Genomic DNA, 22484 nt, shown 5'->3' with positions numbered 1-22484 from the left:
TTTCCTGAATGAAAAGGAGCAACTTCCATGAACATCACTCATCTGTTATAATGTTTGTTCTTGCAGTGGTAAATGTACAGTTATTTCCTGCTGACTTTCAACATGCAGATAAGGGGATCCCCTCCTTCCAAGCTACATCTAAAATGCATACCTGAGAATGAGTGTTCCGATATTAGCAATAAATACAAATGATAAGGCTGCATTATTGATGTGGGAATGCAGAAGAACCACCCTGATAATCCATATGATCACAGCACCCGTGGTCCTATGGAGGTTCCAGAGCTCCAGAAAGAAGGTCCCCTAGACTGCACGGCCTCCTGATCCCCTAGGTCAGGCCACAGACTTGGCAAATACCAAGGCTGAGCTGGGTTTGGCTGAAGGTAAGTTTGAGTGCATCTGTGCTCTAAACCACTGACAGGATGTTCCCAGGAGACCCCACTCACAGCCAAAGGCTGGCCCAGTTAGGGTGTCCGTTCACACCAAGGGGACATGCCGCTCTCAAGGGTTCTAACTGCAGGTCTGTCTATCTCTTAACTGGAAGTGGGAACTTTGGGACATTTAACTTCTTTTCATATTTTGGTTTTCCCATGTGTAAAATAAGCAGCCCAGGCTTCACTAGTGTTCTTTATTTTAAGGCTTTTATGCTCTGTCTACTTTAAATATGATGAGGCAGCTTAAAAATCAGACTTCCTGTGTGTGGAAGGTGCACACATTTTAGAAAAAAAAAATCTAAAAAGAGGACAATAATAAAGGGAGAAAAAAGAGTCAAATTAAGACTTGGTCCCCACTGTGTGGTGACGATGTAGTCTCAAGAATACACCAGGAGAATGAGTGACCAAATTTCATGTTCACTGGTTTGGGAGTTTAAAACTGTCAGGAGCTGCCCTAAGCATTTCACCTACATCATCTCTTTTATTTTATTTCTTAAAACAACTCTCTAAGTTAGAGAGAGATTATTTTTTTCATTTCACAAAGAGACAGACCCATAAAAGCAGCCCCAGGCCTGAAGTCTCACCACGCAGCTGTCCAACCTCGGCCTCTCCGGCAGCAGCACCCTTTTTTTAAAGGTATATTTGATGTTTTGTTTTACAGGGCTGAACTACATCCCCAGCCCCAAGGCCTGCCTGATGTTGTAGTGTATACACACGTTGACATGATGACCACAGTCAAGCTGATTAATGCACCACTTACCCTAGTGACCACTTCCTCTCCTTCTCCTTCCCTTCTGCCCCCTTCCTTTTCTCTCTCCCTCAATGCCTCCCTCCCTTCCTTCCTATTTTATTTCTGTGAAAATATTTAAGAAACAACCTAAATATCTAATGACAGATGAATGAATAAAGAAAACGTAGTATATGTGCACACCACAGAGAGAGAGAGAGAGAAGGAGAGAGAGAGAGAAGGAGATCCTGGGCTGGGGCTAGGGCTCAGCGGTAGCACACTTGCCTGGCATATGTAAGGCTCTGGGTTCAATTCTCAGGACCATTATAAATAAAATAAAGATCTAAGAAAAAAAAATTTAAAAAGGAAGGCGATCCTGCCATCTTTGACAGCATGGATAAACCTGGAAGATATTATACTAAGTGACAAGCCAGATAGGCGCAAATACGGCACAATCTCACTTCTAGGTGGAATCGGAAGCAGAGTGGTTGCCAGGGATGAGAGAGGGGACCTGGGGAGGGGCTGACCAAAGGGTACCAAGGGCACGAACCTCTCCTGTTTTTCATCCCTGCCCTCTGCTTCCAGTAGCCCTTCAGGCCCAAAGGGCCCGGGAGAGTTGCTTTGCGGGGGGGTGCAGTATTCTTAGGGAGGAGCAAAAGGAGCCTGAGGAAATGACCTCATCCTCCCAGAGTCCTTTGGGCTGACTAAGAGGTGAGGCACAGGCAGGATGCGGCTGGAGGATTGAGGACACCTGTCTTCAAACCCGGCAGGTATAGAAATCAGTGGGGACTGGCTAGCCTTGGGGATTCTGCCCCCAACTTTAGTCACACAGAGTCAGTCTGGGGTCTCCCTGGGACAGTCTACAGCCCATATGGAGAGTCTCTGTAGGCACCGGTCACTGGTGGGCAGCCTGATCTCCTCTCCTCCTCACTCCTCCTAGAGGTGCTCCCCGTCTTGGTGGAATTGTGACATCAAGTCCCCTCCACACTTAGCTTTGACTCTCCTCTTCTTCAAGGTCCTGTGGAGCTGCAGCAGGACAAGCATGTCCAGTGTCTGTCCTGCCGTCCAGGCTCCAAGTATTTCAACTTAACAATTACTCTCTGGCTATGAGTTTTAGATTTTTTTTAATTAAAATCCACTTTTTTTAAAAAAATGAAAATTCCGCGACAACCCTGGGCTAATGCAGGGCAGGATGCATGCACAGGATTTCCTTTTCTACAAGCCCAGATGGCCTTCCCTAGTGACTCCTAACCCCACCAGCCACGTGGCTAACTGCACAGGAAAAGCCCTGCTTTCTTTCCTCCTGGGACTCTATTTGTCCTTGGAGTTGGACTCTTCTTGCTCTTCCTCCTGGAAACTTCATTTTGAATCTTTTTCAGTGTTCACTTTGGCCTGCTGCTGGTTCCATGCAAGTAGACAGGACTCCACCCACACAGGCTCTGACACCCATCTCCCACTCCGCCTCTAGTCACCTGTGTGACTGGACAGAGGCTGTGTAACTTCTGAGTTCTGCTCCTCACCTGTACCGTGGGGACCTGGGACTATGTCATAGGCTGGCTAGGAAGGAGGAGGCATATGCAGAGGACCAAGGGATGCTTAGGAAATACTCCTGGAGCAATGGTCATCTATGGCCAGCTCCATCAGCTCTGGGCTGGGCTCCGATGTGATTTGAATCTTGTCATTCTTCATGGCTCCAAACCAGGAGCCCAGATGGGCAGCATGGACTGCCGTGGGCAACCCACCTCCAATGTGACACTGCGGGGTGTGGAGAGAGGAAACAGGTGACAGCCACCCCTCACTGACCTGTACTGGAAGGTGGGCACAATCGTAGGGACGATGGACAGGGGGAGTAGTATGATGGCGGCCAAGCCCCGTGACGCACCATTCTGGGACTGGAAACCGCCTGGTGCAACAGGATAGAGTAGAGCCCGGCCCTGGGGGGCAGGAGGGGGCTCCAGCAAAACCAGGCTTTAACATGTAAAAAAATTAGAAGATTCAGAAAAGCGGGGCTGGGGATGTGGCTCAAGCGGTAGCGCGCCCTCCTGGCATGCGTACGGCTCGGGTTCGAGCCTCAGCACCACATACAAACAAAGATGTTGTGTCCGCCGAAAACTAAAAAATAAATATTAAAAAATTCTCTCTCTCTCTCTCTCTCTTTAAAAAAAAAAAGATTCAGAAAAGCTCTCTGAGCACTAAACAGCAGAAATGGTGTGAATTCAATGCATATTATTAACAAGGTTCTTCTTTTTAGGGGCTAAGCTTTGTAGGGCCCCTGCAGGAGCCAGCACCGCACAATCATCGAATAGCAGTGTTTGCTGGGCGAGGTACAAACACACTCTAGACGCCACTTACAGATCAACAGCATTCCATTCTGAACAGGCCCAGGAGCACTCATCGTCCCACCCCACTTGACTGGAAAGCTAAATTTCAAATATATTATAGTAAGGTTTGCTTTGGTTTAACCCAGGCCTTTTTCTGCTGGAAGCCTTCAAATACTCACAAGGCACCAAGAGCACAAGTTCTTGAAGAAACTATTCATAGACAGGTGTTTCTGTCAGGAACAACCACACCAGGCTCAGCGCTCCATCTTTTCTTCTTTCTTTTTGAACTGGGGTCTCACTAAATTGCTGAGGCTGGCCTTCAACTCCTGATCCTCTTCTCTCAGCTTCCTAAGCAGCTGGGATTATAGGTGTGCACCACTGCACCCTGCTTCTGTGCTGCATACTTAATGCCAGGGGTGATGTCAGCCACATGCACATGCAGTTGACCTACATGCTCTAAGAACCATACATCAAATGCTTCCATGGACTTCTGTTTACACCTGTGTTCGTTCCTTCTGGCTGCATCGCATCTACCTGTGTCTTCACGTGGTCCTCTCTTCTGAGTGTCAAATGTCCCTCTGCTTCTCTTAAAAACATGCTTGGGACTGCATTTAGATCTCTGAGATAATTCCGCATAGCCTCCCAATGCCAAGATCCTTAATTCAATCCTATCTGGAAAGGCCCCGCTTAAATACAAGGTAAGAGGTTCCAAGGATGAGGGCGTAGCTTCTTACGGGGCTCCATTTTCAGTGAGTACAGCAGGACATACGTTGCTCCCGTTGTAGAAATAGGAAATCGAGGCTTGAAGAGAGCGAAGGTATTATTGCTCCAGCTCAGCCAGCTCGCACTGCATGGCTCTGGGACTCAGATTCAGGAATTCTAACACTGGGCTCCATGCTCTTTGCCTTTTGAATTTTAATGTACATCAAAACTAACTGGGGAGTTTCTTTAAAATGCAGATTTCTGAGCCACCCAGGTCTGTTGAACAAGATTCTATGAGGATAGGGCATAGGTGTCTGCCTTCTTAAGCCTCCCCTACCTCTTACCCTGGAGATTATGAGGCAGGGGTTCTACAGCCCCGGCGTGAGCTGGACCTATAGCTATAGACATGTTCCCAGGCTGGCTGGGACGAGCAGCACATTGGGAAAACCTGGGGAAGTGTGTCGTTGGCAGTGAAGGTCATCTCCTTAGAAGGAGAGAACTAGGGTTGAAACTAGATTGTCTGGGAGACTGCACTACAGCTCCTTCTCTGGATGACAGTGTCCTCCACTCCAGGGCCCAGTATTGCCTGGGGGGCTGCAGCCTTGGGGCTCAGGCTGTTGACCATTCCATTCCCTTGTTCTGCCAGAGCTCCCGCTGTGTTATGGGGTCTGGTGCAACTGCACTTACCACCAGTCCTGAGCCTCCTATAAAGAGAGTGTGGGGCTGGGTGCAAGCCTGTAATCCCAGCAGCCCAGGAGGCTGAGCAAGTTCAAAGCCAGCCTCAGCAAAAGCAAGGTGTTCAGCAACTCCATGAGACCCTGTCTCTAAATAAAATACAAAATAGGGCTGAGGATGTGGCTCAGTGGTTGAGTGCCCCTGAGTTCAATCCCCCACTTATAGCATTAAGGGTGGAAACAGGGCTGGCCTTGTGGGCACCAGGCTCTGTGAGCACCCTGGGAACCCCTTGGCTTGATGCTTGATGGGAGGAGCTTCCCCGTGAGCCTGTAAACACGAAGCCAGACACATCAACCCAGATGGACTACCTGCAGGGAGCACTGGCCCGTGTCACTGTGGGGCAGCTCCAAACAGCCCACCCCACACTGCTCCTGAGTCTTCCAGGGGTTGACACAGGGCCTAGTGGGATATTTTGGTGAACATGCTTTAGAGGTTCTGACAGGGGCACTTCAAGGGACCCTGGTCAAGGGACCATGTGTACCGTGGGCGTCTACCTGGGAAAGGGGCCCAACCTGGCTCAGACGTTGTTGGGACTCTTGGGCTTTCCAGTAAGTAAGGCCTGCATCCCTCTTCCATGACGCAGTGTGAGGTGGGTCTTGGAATCAGACTACGTGTTTGAACCCCAACTGTTTATCAGGAGGATGATCTGGGGCAAGCAATAAAGCTCCCTGAGCCTCAATGTCCCCATCTGTAAAACAAGGGTCACATAAGCACCCACTTTTTCTGCCTGACATGACAGAACTCTATCAGCCCTGCCTATCACACTCACGGTTACCTCCCCTGGTGCATCTTTGACTGGCTGTCCGTGAGTTTTCACTGGGCTCCACCTGTGTGACTGACTGGTCACTATTTTTCTAAATGCATGAGACAGCAGGGACTTCCTATCTGCTTCACCTCAACCATTGCTCATTCACACTTTACCAATGGTTTTTATTTAAATGCTAGTTGCCTAATGCATGAAATCATGGGAGAATAAAGTTGGGTTTGTGTTTTATTTTTTTTTAAGATAGAGCAATGATGAGGAAGGTCTCCATAGCAACAAACTGAAGATACTGAACATGTGACTTTTCAAAGGCCATGGGCATGGCTAGGGTCACCCTTTCAAGATCAAAGTTTCAGCTCTTGATATACAACAAAGGGTGCCAAGCTTGCTGGAGCCGATCACCCACCCTCCGGTACTGTCCACAGGAGCCACAGTTGTGTAAAAGCTGAGGGTTACTAAGGGCCTCGTTAAAAAAGAGAAAGCAGACTCCAAATATTGACACTGCACACACAGCTCTCCCCTGGCCTGAAAAAGGGAAGCTGAGCTGCTTGGCCTCGCTTTGGCACCAACAAAGTGTCTCTAAGCAGAGTTCGCCTTTCCCTCTCCTAGAGATGGGCCCTCTGAGCGAAACGACCTCCAGCTGTCAACAACAGCTAGGAAAACACAGCGGGCAGAGAGAGGGAGAGGACTGCAGGCTTTTTTGGTGCATTTTCCTACCGGAGGGGAAATGGGACCTCCCTCTTGGTTTCAGAAGACAAATCCTAGCAGGAAAGCAAATCTTGCACACCACATGGTTGGACTTGCATGCCGCCTGCCCCTTTCTCCTCACTGTCCTCGTTTAGAGCAACTCCCTAAGCAGCTTTCACTACAGCCAGAGAAATAGTCCCTAGCAACTTGACCGCGTCCTGCCAACGTCCTGATCGCCAGCCAAGACGTGGAAATTCCCTACACTCAAGGACATGCTCTCCTGACTACCTACATTACTCCATCACTCCTTCAAGAATCTTTGCAAAACCAGCCACGGTTCCAAGAACTCTGGGGACACTCTCTTGTCCTTGCTGCCTGTCAGAAGCCAGCCCCTCTGTCCCTGAGTGGCCCCACAGGGCCTGCACTCAGGAAGTTAAGACCTGGGGATGCACCAGCTGCCTCTGCACCCCTGTTCTGTTGCTGAGCCCCCTGACTTAAGCATTCCTGGTCTTGCAGTTCTGAGCCACCAGATCCCCTGGAACCTGCCTCCAGGAGGTTGGTCTCCAGAAAGGCTGATGGGCATTGGAGACGGGACTGTTTCTAGCCTACAGATGACAATTAAAACCACAGAGTTGAGGATTTTTCCAAGGGGAGCATCCAGGGTGAGAAGGTGGTGGGGTGCAGAGCCTCGGAGACCACGGCACCTCAGGGGCGTCACTCACACCCTTCCCATGCCTCACCCCTTCTCCATGTTCAAGGCCATGGCACAGCAGCTTCAATCTCCCTCTGTCACTCTGCTTCCGTCAGCACATCACCCCTGTCTGAACAATCCTCCTGTGTCCCTCCTATAATGACCCTGTGATTACACCAGGCCCGCCTGGTCAGTCCAGGACATTCTCCCCATCTCAAGCTCCTTAGCTTGACCACATCTGCAAGGTCCCTTTTGTCACTAAGGTTGTCCAGGAATTAGGATATAGACATCATGGTGGGAAGTTCACCCAGCCTCCTAAGAAGGACAAGCCACGTGGCAGAGTCAGGATGATGGCCACGGAAGTCAAAGGCGAGTGAAGAAGGGTACAGAGGAGAAGAGCCCTGAAGGAGAAAGGCATCAGGAGGAAGGTGCGCAATTTGCAAGGTTCCTATAGATTTCTAGCTGCAAGGGCAGAATGTTCTTTCCCAGTGGAGAGGAAGGCTGCTCCCACCCTAACCCCGATCACCCAAAAGGGGGACACCACAGCTTGTGCCTCCTGTCACCAGCCTTGGTGCAGCACCCAACACCCCCAAGAAGTATGGTAGAGAAGTGGGAATCTGTAGGTTTCCCAAACTCTCCAGGACATTGTCATTGGTCAGGTTCCGGGACCTTGAAATGGGTAGAGTCAAACCCAGCACCTCACACATGCTGGGCAAGTGCGCTACTGCTGAGCCCCAGCCCCAGCCCAAGGCGGGAGGTTTGTTTTGAGCTGATTGAGGCAGCTAGACCAGGTCTGAGGAAGAAGCTGCAGGGAGGTAGAGTTGGTGCAGGGGGAGGCATATCCTCAACTTCTCACCCTCAAGACCACGGGCCTCCTCGTGGCGGACGGAGACTGGTCCCAGGGAACATCCGCCCAGGGTCTGGGTGCCAAGGCTTGGGCTGTGGGAAGAGAACCCCACACTGGGTGGGACGTGGCAATAGGCCTCTGGCCTTGCAGAGTCTCCAATTCTGCGGAGGATACAGGGGCTGAACAACTCACCAGCTGAAGCTACCTGTGCAAGCACAAAAAGTTACTTGACTTCTCTGGACCTCCCTTTCCAGGCAGAGAAACCCAGCAAAATGAAGGGTTAAATGGGTTCAATTTTTTTTTTCTTTCTCTCTCTTCTCTTTCTTTTCTTAGTAGCAAAACCACTTATCTAAATTAAAAAAACAGTTTAAAGGCATTTAGGGCCTGGTGAAGGAGGAGGAAAGGGCCCAGAGCCTTCTATTTCTCTTCCCTCCACTTCTGTTACTTCTGCAAATCCCGGAAGACCTTTGTGATCCTCGTAAGCTAAACTTTCCAAGCTTATGTTAAAGATTAGCATGCTGGCATGTCTAAAACGAAGAAGAGTCAAAGAATGCTCTTCTCAGGAAGGCTCCAGAAGGTCCCTGGTTAGAGACAAGGACACTAGGAGGAAAGGCTGCCTCCAGGTTGGGGTGTGAATCTATGGCAATGTTTCCCTAGTTGACTTAGAATAGCCCCCCCCTCCATCCTCGACCTCCCTTCACAGGACTCTGAATTTTCAAGGCTCTAGTGAATCAAACCCCTACCCTGCGCTAGGATTTGCCATGGGAAAAATGAGAGCTGGCAGCCACCTGTTCCGCGCCCCCATGGATGCACCATGGCTAGTTTATTTTCCATTTAGATGTTCCCTTGAAGACTGTAGTTATCTTGAACAAGACAACTAAAACAGTATCTGAAGCTGTTGCCAGGGCAACCTGACAAAGGACTTTGCCCTCAGCTACTGTATACGTAATCTGTCAAAGGCAGCTGGCTCACAGGGAGAGGGAGGGAAGGGAATAGGCTGTCATTCCTGGTCCTGGCAAAAGATGTTAGAAGATACTTTTTGTTAAACCAACTTCTGTGGAACAAGAAAAAGTCCTGACCAGCACAACAAGAATCACAAGTGTCAGGCTGGGAACGAGGAGGGGAAGCTTTCCACCTTTCACTCCTGCTCTCTGCAGGTAGATAAGGCCCCACCCAGACCTGGAAGACAGTCATATCTAAGCTGCTTGAAGATCCAGAGCTCGAAGCATGCCCTGGAGGGAGGGACGAGGCAAGAAGGCCAGTAATTAAAGAAAGCGTCCAGATCATTCAAGAATGTATCGATACACAGATGACCCAGAGTTCTCTGATAGCTGTTCTCTCACAAATCATAACCTCCCCCAAGAGCAGCACTTGTACTGAGACCAGCCCCAGCAGGGCCTGCAGAGGCCAAGTACAACCTGCTGGTGGTGTGGACAGAAAGACGGAGGCCCACGAAAGCAACCTGTCAGGGCTGCACAGCTGAGAAAGGGCAGAAAGGAGTCAGGAGCCCAGGGCTTTGCCACGTCTCTGGTGCCTTCGTCCTGTGTGTATCAGTTTACCCTATATAACCTGGACCAGCTTTCATAAGATGCCCTTTGGGATCCTAGGTTATGAGAACCCTGGGTTTCCTTTAAAGAACGTCTGTTTTGATCTATGTTTTTATTTTTGGGGGCCCCAGTTAAAATTATTTAAGGGAGCCATCTATTAGTAAAAAAAAAATTTAAAGATCAGTCTAAAGATAAGTTCCTTTGATATTGTTGATGGTTGTGCAACTTGTCGATATACTAAAGCTGCTGAAGTGTGCGCATTAAAATGGTAGATTTTATTTTTAAAAACTCTTTTGTTATATGTTCATGGAAATGATAATATATAAATTATACAATATTTATCTATTTATTTTATTTCGTGATGGTGAAGTTGCTGAGGCTGGCCTCCAACTTGCAATCCTCCCGCCTCAGGATGAGATGCTGGGGTTACAGGTGTGTACCACTGTGCCTGCTAAATTATGTGAGATTTATTTAAATTAGAAAGACAAGCAGTGGATTGTGCTTACGGTCAGAAACCAAGCAGGAACAGAACAGAGCAGTGCTGACCCTGAGGTCTTCCACCCCCACCCCCACCCCCACATCCGGGCTGGGAGACCCCAAGGCCCCTGGCTGCTCCTTACCGAGTTGGTGCCGAGGATCTGCAGATTGGGCTTCTCTGACTCCAGCAGCTTGGCCACCATCTTGAGGAAACTCTCCACGAAGAGGTTGATGCTCTGGCAGTGGCAGGCCATGAGCAGCTGGTCCAGCGCCTCCATGGCGATGCACACGTACCTGGGGAGAGGGGCACCGTGGCCTTCACCGGGTGCCTGCCCCTCCCACCCCTACTGCCTGGCTGGGGTGTGCGCGTCGTTGATGCAGTGACCTCCTGGGCATCCAGGGGACTCCACCTCAGCCTGCCAGTGTCTGGGCAGCCAGTCCACCCAGCACCGGCTCCAGCCCAGAACAGAATCAGGATGAATTAGGGCTGCAAGGGGGCTTTAAAATGTCACGGCTGCCTGAAGTCTGAAGTCAGGTTCATATGCTGCATATTTAATAAAGGAGGAGTTCAAACATTTCTTCATCTTTATGTCTTGATCCAAATCATATCCATCTTTGATTCTGAGTACCAGGCAGATATTTTGAAATTCTTGATTAGCTACTCTGTGTGTGTGTGTGTGTGTGTGTGTTAACAAAGTTTGGTAAATAAAAAGAAAGTACTGGAAGTAGGACTATAGGACAACTTCTGGAGCTAAAATACAATTTAGCTCCAGACAATTTCTGGCCCCACAATATTTCTGGTGGCAGCTTCCCAGTGTCAGATACTGTGGTCAAACTGCCTCAGATGTGAGCCAGCAGCTTTGCAAATGAAAACATATAAAGTTACGGTAGTCATGGTGTCTTCTAAAAATTTTTTTTAAAGATATCTGATACCAGTTCTTAGGTACCTTGCACTGACTTCAATACCAAGCAACCATTAGGGAAAAAAAAAAAAGCCTCTTTACTGTTTTCTTTCCACATCCCTGGCTCTCTCTAGCTTTGCCCTTCAGAGAGGTCACAGTCACAGCCCAGGAAACCTTCTGTGCCTTGCAGACCTGGTCCTGGCATATTGCAGGGCGCTGTGGGGACCAGTGCCGCAGACCCCGAGTGCCCCAAGGCTGGGGAAGCAGACTGGCCTGGAGCCCTTTCCAGAAGGGACTGACTTTCCCTGCAGAGAAGCTGACAGGTTAAGACAGCCCATCATGGTGGGCAGGACCGAGGGAAGACTCTCGTCATATCCACATCTCTCTGTATGAAGCCATCTGCTGGCATCTTGCCATTATTTTAGAGTTGAAATGAGGTAAATAAAGGAAGGGGTGGGGCGGGTGGGGTTAGGCAAGAGAAGAAATCAGAAGGCTTTCCAAACCCCAGAGCTTGGATTACTCCTTTTCCTTTTCCTGGTGGGGGTGGGGAGAGAAAAAGAAAAATTCCAGAACATCTTGATAAGCAAAAATCATCCTTGGTTAGGAAAAAAAAGCTACTGACCAGGACCAGAAATTTTGATGGAAAGTATAAATCATGGTAGAAGTAAATTGAAGCACAAAGTAGTAAAGAAGCATAAGGCCTAGTTCTTTGAACAGACTGCCCTGTGTTCTCGATCTCTGATTCCAGTACAAGGATGGCATGACTGTCACTTGAATTTTTCCAAGTATTTTAGAAAATTGGAACCCCCCAGCCCAACGTTCTCCATGTTTGTTGGATTTTATCATAACCTTCCTAGCATGTCTAGTCTATTAAGCCTAAGCTCTCAGAAAGAACAGAGCTTGGGGTCCTAGGGCTGTGTCTACTCAACAGGACCATGGTCTGAAGGTTACCATCAGCAGAGATCTGACCTGGTGCTGTGTCCTGGAAGGGGGTCCAAAGCAGCAACAGGCCTGGGAATCTGAACTGGCTTACAGTGGGTTAGGAAGGCCAGAGTGGACTACAGACCACAGCAGTTGATGACAACTAATCCCCCCAGAAGGGCTTTCTAGTAGGTGAGGCCAGTAGAGCCCAAGGTGTCTGGGATGGACTGGGTGGGGTTCATGGGCAGCAGAAGGGACCAGGGAACATTTGACAGTCTACAGTAGAAGGAGGTCACGGTTGGGGACCAAGCCAAAGGTGAGCTATAGTCACCAAGGCAGACACATAAGGGGCCTGGTGCTTAGGAGAGAGGCAAGTCCCTTATCCTGAGTCCTAGGAGAGGTAACTGGTTCCACTTGGACCCTTGTGCTCAATCAGGAATGGGTCTTGAAACCAGGAGGAGGCGTGGAGCCTCCAGGGAAGGAAGAGTGGGGTCTATAATCTGGGAACCAACTTAGTTGAGAGGAAAGGCAGATCCAGGGTCGGGGACTGGGATCAGCAGGCAGGAAGAGGGGGCATATTTACTAGGGCCAGTCATTGCCCAAGAATCACTAAAAGGGCAGTGGCCTTGACAAAGAATCTCTTATTCAGGGCAGTTTGAATGTATTTGGTCAGCCCGCTAAGGACGGCCCACTCTGGGTTTTAAGTCCAGAAGCAAGGAAACGGGAGGGAAGGCTGGCCTTTCTCGTCCAGAGGGTCTGCAGTTTGCTTGTCTAGAGGGTCAGCCATCCTCCCACCAACCTCAGTGTCCTTCTGGACAGTGACCCCAGGTCAGCTCTGAGCCAAGGTCCTCAGGTTGGAGTAGCCTAACCTTTCTTGGCCTCAGTGTCTCTGTCCCCAGGAATCAGCCCTGGGCTGGTTGACAGTTCCGGGCATTCGGGAGTCTGACAATGTCTAACATAGCACCTGTATGCCATGGTCAGTGCTCAGTGGTCACTGTGGATCAGCCCAAGTCTCACTCAGCACTGCTATTACTGTCCCCGCTCCCCTGTTTCTAGGGGGTGATCTAGCAGTTGGGTTGGGCTGGAAAGGAAATGCACAAAGAGGAAGGAGAGGAATAGAAGGGTCATTTTTTGCTGCTCTGCATGTCGCTGCCCATCCTCTTCCATGTTGATGACCGACATCTGGAAATTGACTCTTACCCTCTCTGCCGACACCTGGCTATCCTGATGCCAAACACCCGTGAACCAGGAACACCCACACAGTTGGAAAGGGGTGACGATGCAGGGAGGAAGTGGCCAGAAGAGGGGGGTTCTACCATGGGGACCAACACCCAAGGTTCATATCTATTAGGTCAAACCATGAGGCCCCTGTGTCCTGCCAGGGAGACGCACCGCGCCTCCTGCTGTTTGCACCTGAATATTTTGTTCTTTCAAAGGCGCTGCCAGTGATGAGGGAGATAAAGATGGATGTGGGGTCCGGTAGGAAAGACAGAAAAGGGGAGGAGAGAGAACGAGAGAGGAGCACTGACAGATTTTTCTTCTCCAAATGTTTATGATTAAAGCCCACGATGAAGCCTTCAGGCTTTAAATACCTAGATGCTGTAATGGCTATTTTTAACAGGACGATGCCAATTTTGAATTGCAATTCTAAGGGCAGTGGAAGGATTCTAAGTGGCTCTGTTGGCTACCAGACATTTTTTTGGGGGGAAAAAATCACTGCAGAGAGGGCAGGCAAAATCAGTATTAAATGTTTAATGTGTCCACTGGCACACGGTTTCAGGGTCAATCTAGCATAAAGCCATTTTCACTTGCTTGAGTATACTCTACAGTAATGTCAAGGCCCTTTATATAATCAGCATGCACAGTGTATTCATGCTCTTTTTATTGAGCATATAACCTAATTTTATTACATAAAATTATTATACAGACATATTGGTTTACATTCTGCTTTTACACAGGGGTAGCCTGATTTCAGATTTTCTAGGGCTGAGGGTAGAGCTCAGGGGTAGAGTGTGTGCTCCTTATAAACAACCTCCGACCCTTCACATACACAAAGGTTTGCTGGTGGTACCTGGGGATTCTGGACCTCAGCACCCTGTTAGCCCCGTGCAAACCTTCTCACTCTAGTTCAAGGGCCTTTCCAATTTCCCCACCAGGAAGAAGGGGCCTTAGAGAGCTGATGGACAGTGTGGGGGAGGGTACCAGGGGGGTCCAGGTAAGAGACCCAGAGAGCCAGGGTGTCATCAGCCAGTCTGTCTGGAGTTGGTTTTATAGCAGGTGTGGTGGGCATGGCTGTGTTAGGGGAAAGTAGTGGGAGAAGCCAGAAGTCAAGCTGAGGAACATGGATTTTATTCTAAAGGAACCAGGAAGGTTTAGTTTCAGGTCTGTATGTGAAGAACCCAAATGTACCACTCACAAAATAAGTACTCTTAACATATTGGTATATTTGTATTATATTTCCTAGGCACTGAGATTTGTTGTCAATGCTTATTTTTAAATTTTATTATTATTATTATTATTGTTATAATCTTTGAATATAATTATGCAGCTGATTTTTCATTCACTTAAGGCATTTTTCATACTATAAAAGGTAAGCATCAGGGGCTGGGGATGTGGCTCAAGCGGTAGCACGCTCGCCTGGCATGCGTGCGGCCCAGGTTCGATCCTCAGCACCACATACAAACACAGATGTTGTGTCTGCCTAAAAACTAAAAAATAAACATTAAAAAATTCTCTCTCTCTCTGTCTTTTAAAAAAATAAATAAAAGGTAAGCATCACTATAAACACCATTTTTATTGACTAGATAATATTTTAGCAAACAAGATACACCATAATTTACTGGACTATTCTCTTTTTTTTGCAGGGGAGGGGTACTGGGGATTGAACTCAGGGGAACTCGACCACTGAGCCACACTCCCAGCCCTATTTTGTATTTTATTTAGAGACAGGGTCTCACTGAGTTGCTTAGTGCCTTGTCGTTGCTGAGGCTGGCTTTAAACTCGTGATCGTCCTGCCTCAACCTCCCAAGCTGCTGGGATTGCAGGAGTGTACCACCATGCCAGTTTGAACTCTTCTGCTGATGGATACTTAAGTTATTTCTATTTTTCATTATTATTTAAAAAACCATAATTTACATCTCTGGAGGTAAAGGTAGATTTACATAAGATCAATTCCTTGGGAATAGCGAATAGAAATGGAACTACTAGGTCAAAGGGCACATATATTGAAGCCCTTGACACATATTTCAGAATTACTTTCTAGAAAATTTCAATCAGTTTTAACTCTTTCTAGGAATTGTCCCATTTGCTGAGTAGAAATGGAAGTATTTACTTTTTTTGCTAATTTGATAAAATGGTATCTTAGTATTTATTCCTCATCTTTGATTACAAGTTTGTTGAATATTATTCCATGTTTGTAACATGTTCTAGCTTCCCTTCTGAAAGCTGATTATTTATGGCCTTTGCCTCAAATCTGTTAGTGTCTCAACCTTCCCAGTCCAACCCAAATTATTTGTTACACACTACTTGTGTATGAGTTTGAATCCTTTGTCTTACTTTTAAACTTATTTTTTAGTTGTTGATGGATTGTTATCTATTTATTTCTATGAGGTGCTGAGAATTTAATCCAGGGCCTCACACATGTGAGGCAAGAACTCTACCACTGAGCTACACCCCAGCCCCATGTCTTAGATGATATTTATTTTTGGTGTTTGCCTTTAAAACTTTGATGGTTTCTCTTTTGACATCAAAATATTTAAATTTTTAAACAGTTACATCTATTCATTAGTCATTTTCTTTAATACTTCTTCTCTCCTCTAATTTTCTCTCAGAAGATTGATAAATATTTCACTTCAGTGTATTTTCTTATTTTTCTTGGTACTGGGGATTGAACCCAGGGCACTTTACCACTGAGGTACATCCTCAGCCCTTTTATTTTTTATTTTGAGACAGGGGCTCACTAAGTTGCTGAGGCTGGCCTTGAACTTACAATTCTCATGCCTCAGCCTCCAAGCCTCTGGGATTACAGGTGTGGGCCACAATTCTTGGCTCACTTAGTGCATTTCTAAAAGACAAATTGCCCCAGCCTTGTCTTCTCACTAGACCATGGACAGCTCCTCCTGACTTGAAGACAGTAAGTTGAGTGAGGAGGGATGGGTTTGATGAAAGCAATAGTGTGTCCTGGGCTGAGTAATTCCTCAGTGCCCCAGATGTGTGGGAGGGCTTCAGTGTAGAGACCCAGGACTAAATGGATGCCAAAAGAGGAGCTTGTAGGGAGCCAACACCACTTCTTCCCAAATCATGGAACGTGAAATCCACCCTCAGTTCCTGTTCCATTTTCTCAGTCTGTCCAATAATCCAGCCTACTGGATTTTCTTAAAATGGTATCTGTTGTTTTCCCCCAGTGATATAACAGTTTCTGGACAACTCCCTCCATGCCACTGTACTTACCCGTATCGATGACGACCCACATCACGGATGAGCCTCTCGGAGAGGTAGGCACCGATCCGATCTAGCTTTTCTGGAGCCGAGAGGGCATAGAAGGTCAGCTTCTCCATGTTGGTCTTCACCAGGCCATCCTGGAAAAGAGGGTTCAAGATCATCGTGGCAGGGCTAGGGCAGAAGGGTTCAGGCCTGGAGGTAGATGTCATTCAACTGAATCAACATTCCCAGTGTCTATTGTGTGTCTGCCAGACAACAGGCCAGGCATTGGTGACACAGAGACAATTGGGACACAGTTCCTGCCCTCCAGGTATTCACAAACTAGCCCCAGCTACATGTGCCAGCTACAAACAAATAAGAATAGTGAATAACAAAAATATAAATGTGTGTGCATGTGTGTACATGTGTATGCACATATGTGCATGAATGTACACACGTGTGCATGGGTGAGTGTGAAAATAAATGACAAGGTCTCATTAAACATGACTCAGGATTAAGATGTGCTAGGCCTCTACCACCAAGACATAATGAAGGCAGCTCTTTATTCTCACGGAATTCTCCAGAGGATGCTAGAAATGTGATCCTCCAACCACCCATCCAGAAAAGCCATTGATTCCCAAAGCAACTCAAGTACATCAAATCCTGACATTTCTTAGACTACAGCCCATAATGCAGCCTGATGTATGGGGGCAGCTTAGAAGCCAAGAAGCAGGGTTTCCCGTGGGTGCACACTGACCCCTGGAAGATACCAGAGGGAGTGGGGCAGAGACATGGGCTCTCCAAAGTGCAAGATGGGGGCGGTGTGCTCCTGCTAATCTGAGAGGAGATAATTCTCCCAGGAGGGCTAGCACCTCCAGGGACAATCACTTAGACAGGAGTGAGAAGTGTCTCCGCACCAAAGGAACTTCAACTGCCTTCTTCTGCATGTCCTGACTTTGGAGCAATCCAATGTCCCATCCTTTCTGTCCCCGCAGCCTCCACCATTCCCTTCAGGGTGCTCAGGTTGTATGGGGGGGTCCAGTGGCCCGGGTCGGGGGGCACCGGTCCTCCTGGGCCTGCCTGGCTGGGGAGAGCTGTGGTGCCTGCTAGAGATGTGACCCACCTCGGGATCCTCAGGGAAGATGTTGTCAACCAGCCTTTTATACCTGGGGCGAAGGGCGCCACAGCAGCCGCACACACCTGGACAGGAAGGAGAAAAACCCATGAGTGAAGCCTCCTGGTCAGGCTGAGGAGTGGGCACCAGGCCAGGCCCCACAAGTCTTGTAAGGAACCGAATCCTGTCTGGAAGCAGAGGGCCTTGTCCGTCTACTTCCCCATCCCCACAGGCCAGGACGCTGGCCACTCTGTGCCACGTCTTTCCTTGGGGTCAGGCAGGGTGGAACATGCAGGGGTGAAGCCAGGCCACAGAGGAGCACTTGGAGGGTTGAGGCCTGGAGAGGGTTGAGAGGTCCTTCTCCCAATGTCAACCACACACACACACACACACAAAGAGAGAGAGGGGGGCACGTGTATTTCTAGGGATAGAAACTATACAACTGCCTCCTGCAGCCTCAGAGGTCTAACCAGGTGTCCTGGGAAGATGGACACAGCATGCAGGCCCCGCTGCCCCTCCCTGAGCCCCGCTAAGCTCCCAGCTGCCTCTTTGCCTCCCATCATCCTCTCCCCTGCCGCCATTTCCACTGCGGAAGGCCACGTGAAACTATGATAGATCAACATGGCCATTAATTATTAACGTTTGAAAATGCATCTTTGATGCAGTGTGACTGTGGCATTTGGGAACTACAGCATTCAAGACTAAGCTGGGTCCTAGGGGCCACCCAGTGCGTGGTTCTCAAATGCCAGTCCCCGGGAGGCTTCCATCAATCAGTGGCAAAATGAAACACTAAGAACAATGTGGAATGTTTTTGTGAAGCTAAATTTATTCCATTGAGAAGACGGAGATGATTTCCTTCTTGATGTTTGGCACCGGGAAGCGACGGTGTTAGGAAATCAAGGATAAAATGAACTTTGGCAAAGTTAGTCTGGGTCCCACGGCACGTTTAGTTAAAGAGGAAATCAGAACATCTGGGAATCATCGCTGTCCTCCAACCCTCTTCCCCAGGCAGGAACCTCTTCCGCACCAGCCCAGCTCCAACACCCTGCAGGAAGCAGAGGGGAGGGGGCTGCCAGGGAGGGGCCCCGAGGGCCTGGGAAAGTCCCGCACCCCCCAAGAAAAATCAGCACCCTTTCATTCCACCAATTAAAGATGAATTCCGCTTGTACAAGTGTTCTACTTGACATGCAAATGTGCCCTGGGAAGATTAGACTGTGGGTCATTGAGAAAAGAATGAATTCCTTCAGTGGGAATTACTCCAGCCACACAAAGAGCCCTACACAGGCAGAGGCTTCCCAGTTCTGGTGGGGAGGGATGGGGCCACACTGCCAGGGGGAGGAAAGAGCCAGGATTTGGGTTCTAGGGTTGATCTGGGTATGAGGGAATGGGGGTGTCCTTGAAGAAGCCCAGAGGCACCCAGAGGTGGGGCTTCAGGTGACTGACCTCTTGGCATTGGGTAACTGATTTGTGATCCCCGGCCCCCTGCCCACAGGGGAAGCTGTGTGGCTCTCAGTTTCCATCCAGGTTGGTCTGGTAGCTGACCTCCCTGAGTTTGCCTGGCATCTGTCTATACCATCCTGCCCCTGTCTGGGAGAAGGTTTTAGGGCTATGGCTGGTTGGCATCCAGCATCATTTCCCATGACAGGACAGCTCCTGTTCCACCTCTTGGGCCATGGTGGCTGTGCCTATCCTCTGCTCAATAAGGCTCTCAGGATGCTTTATCCCGGATGGCCAGGTAGGACTCTCCTAACCTGTTTAATCCTGACGACACCATGGGGTGATACCATTTTTATCCCCACTTCACAGATGAGGAGACCGAGGTATTTAAAGGTTAAGTTACCTGACAGGGGCCACACAACTCAAACAAATGGCAGCCCAGGATTTGAAACCTAGAAGTCAAGCTTCAGAGGCTGTGTAACTAACCACTGTACCTGGGATGGATGGGCTACGTTTTCTCAGAGCCAGGAAAACTCCAGGCACATATGCAAAGAGACGACCCCAGGGCAATGCACCTCAGACCTACCAGAGCCATTAGAGACCTAGATGAGAGGCGATTCTCATTCAACAGCTCCATATATATACATAGGTTTCTGTGTGTGTGTGTGTGGGGGGTTTACATGAGCTAATGCACCCCATTGCTTCCTCTTTACTCCCAACTCCCTTGGGGAAAAAAACAAAACAAAAACAAAAAACAGACATGGAGGACCAGGCTGGGATCAGACTAAAGACAGCTTGAGCAGACTTAAGAATTTAGGTTTTGCCTAATTTCCCCCATAGATTTTATTGGTGTGTTATAGTCATACATAATGGTGGGGGGCTTGGTTTCCTTTGAATAGGGTCCTCTGAGAGCCTCCTGAGAAGTGGGTGACAGTGGCGATTCATCCAGAGGTGGCAGGGAAGATGAGACAGGTGGGTGCCAGGGAGGCGTGTGAGTGAATGGCCCGAGGCCAAGGCCAGGGGTGGGATGTTTGAGCCCAGAGATGACAGCAGGGCACGGGAGGGAGGGCAGGAGGGTGGGCAGGAGGGCGGAAGCAGCCAGACTGAGGGGTCCCAAGAGGAGCGAGGGGAAGAAGGCAGGTAAGCCGCCTGGGTTTTCCATGGGATGCCCAGGGAAGAGCAGGAAACAGGGGTGGCTGGGGGTGGGGGCGGCAAACATCTGGATGGGACCATCTAGCTGGCAGTCTGTGAGGAGAGCAAGGGCTCCTGAGAAAGACCAGGGCTGAAGGCCTGAAGGTCATGCTCTGGCTACGACCCACTGTGCTGTGGGAGAGGAGCCAACTGCAGAGGGACGCAGGGAGGCAGGAACTGTGTCATTTTCTGTAAAACATTCCATATTTCTTTCCCTCGTTTCTCTTCTTCTTCTTTAAGCTTCTCTCAGCTGAGACATCTGGAGTCCGGCCAAAGAAAATAATCTCTAACAATAGAACCTTCAAGAAATTTGGGTGTCAGGGTGTTTACCCGAGAAAACCAGTATACAAGGGCTGGCAAACCAGCCCGCTCTGTTGGGCTCTGGAGTTTTGCTTGTTTGCTTGTTGTTTTCAATCCTTTATAAACACAGTTTTGAGAAAAAAACATAAGGTAGGGAGGCAAAATTAATAGCCTGGCTTAGGAGGAAAAAGTATAGAAAAAGTAACAGTTTTGTTGGCTTGAAGTAGTTTCCCATTGGATGAATTTGAAAGTGGCTGTTGTGGGTGACTATAAAGCCAGACAGCAAAGTCCCAACTGGAGGAAAGAAACGCAAGAAATGCTCACTGGGGAAAACGAACCTAGGGCTGATACTTTACCATTCTATCTGCTCCACTTTAGGAGGAGAGAAATCACAGAGATAAAGACATTTTTTGGAATCTCAGCCAGAGGGCAGAAAGCCCTGTGCCACACAGCCTGCACCTCCTGGGTAGGTATCCAGAGCCCGCAATGAGGGAGATAAAGTTCTCTCTCAGATAGGGCACGAGCTGGGGAGGGCTTTGGTCAGGTGCAAAAGTGCCCCACCTCTGGGAGCCAAGCAGCTGCAGAGGTGCTGGGAACCCATGAGTGTCCCTAGAAGGCTCCCAGCTCTAAGAAGGAAATCCAAAGTAGCCACCCTCTGGCTAGGGGAAAAAACAAGAATAGAACACATTAAAACAAAATTGAAAACAGTTCATTGTAATGAGTGTTTAAGTAATATGCTTTTATATATTTCTCTAATCTTGCTTCTGAGGGCAGTTATTCTTAGTGTTAGTACATAGTAGAAGGTAGAGTTTATCTCACAGCCACATCCCCTAGGGAACCATTTAATTCTGAGCCATTTTATTTGGAAGAGAGATACACTCTCTACCAGGGTCCTCTCTCACTCCCTGAGGATGATATCTGGCAGATCCAACCAAAGCCTAATTGACGAAGGATCCTCTTGGATCTGTTGTTTGTTTTTTGAGTCAGGGTCCTGCTATGTTGCCCAGACTGGCCTCCAACTCCTGGGCTCAAGGGATCCTCCAGTCTCAGCCTCCCGAGTAGCTGGGACTACAGGCCATACCACTGCCCCTGGCTTTACATAATCTTAAGAAACAGTGATACGGGCAACTTCACTAGTGTGACGCTGCAGTGGTTACTGAAAAGCCGAGTTACTAACAGAATGTTCAATGACAAGATTTCAGGGGCTTCATCCAACTTTAAAATCCTATGACCTGTCCCAGTCCCCTGCCCTCCTGCTCCTGTCCTGGGGCTCATTCTGCCCCTGACTCAGGGCCCATGCACCAAACATCCCCCTTCCAGAATGTTCTTCCCAGTGTCTTCAGGGCTCCCCTCTCATCTCCTGAGGGTCTCTGCCCACATGTCACCCCGCTGTGCAAAGCCACCCTGGCTACAATCCCCCTGTGATTCTCGGGGCCCAATTTATTCCTTTTCACCATCCGACTCCCATCTGCATCCACTCCGTGTCCCCCGGTGGAGGGATGCTCCTGTGTCTGGGCTGCAGCAGGGTCTAACCCCTGAGTGGAGGAGGGAGAAACTGCTTGTGTGCTTTTCGCCCAAGGAAGGATCAACCGTGATGAAGCCAAAGAGCATCGTGCACGTCCAGGTGGGGAAAGCGTGGAAAGGCGGTGGCTGTTCTCGGGTGTGCACATGACGGTGCTCCAGGAGGCTGTGGGGAGAGCTCCTGGACGTGGGGCCCATCTCTCCCCAGGGTCAGGGCTCTGAGGCCCACATGTTGCCTGTGGGCAGCCAGGGCTCGAGTCCTTCTGCCCCAGATCCCCATGCCCCGATGCTCTTTGGAACTGCCCTTTCGTCCTGAGGAGGGGCAGAGGTCGAAATGCCCTTCTGTGACTCTGACACAGAGTCAGGGCGGGAAGCTGCCCTGCACATCGGACTCTGCCTCGCACCTGTCCTGCCTCTGTGATCGACGGCCCGGACCCCGTGCCCCGCGGCCCTGTCTCTTCTTGGAACTGCTCGCCTGATCCTGAGTCCTTGACTCATCTGTCCCTGTGGTCAGACCTGCCCATTCCCCCAGCCCCAGGGTGAATGGAGGTTTGAAACAAAGACTCAAACACTAGACACATTGAACTTGTCAAAACTTAGCCCCCCCCCCCACCACCGGGCATCCCAATACCAGCCCCGTGTCCTCTGCCAGGCCCACTGAGGTAGAGGTGGGTCCCTCTGGACTCCTTCCTCTCCTTCATCACTGCCTTGCATCTCCCCTGGGGCAGATCTGTAATATCTTAAAAAAGTC

General features: G+C 49.2%; 1 protein-coding gene across 4 annotated transcripts in view; it reads right to left on the bottom strand.

The window, feature by feature from the left end:
* Efr3b (EFR3 homolog B) overlaps window positions 1-22484 on the bottom strand; it is a 77457-nt gene that overhangs the window by 26236 nt on the left and 28737 nt on the right. For all 4 annotated transcript variants that reach the window (XM_046441388.2, XM_046441389.2, XM_046441390.2 and 1 more), the window contains exons 2-4: window positions 17294-17370; window positions 16201-16328; window positions 10072-10222 (exon numbers count right to left, since the gene is read on the bottom strand). In XM_046441388.2, the coding sequence (XP_046297344.1) occupies window positions 10072-10222; window positions 16201-16328; window positions 17294-17370 (356 nt within the window). The remainder of the gene's footprint in view (window positions 1-10071; window positions 10223-16200; window positions 16329-17293; window positions 17371-22484) is intronic.

The sequence above is a fragment of the Marmota monax genome, unplaced genomic scaffold (assembly GCF_021218885.2).
Source record: "Marmota monax isolate L192 unplaced genomic scaffold, Marmota_monax_Labrador192_F-V1.1 WCK01_AAM20220418_F8-fsc00010, whole genome shotgun sequence".
Lineage (NCBI taxonomy): Eukaryota > Metazoa > Chordata > Mammalia > Rodentia > Sciuridae > Marmota > Marmota monax.
Note: the sequence above shows the minus strand (reverse complement) of the source record. Positions and strands in the feature narration are given on the sequence as shown.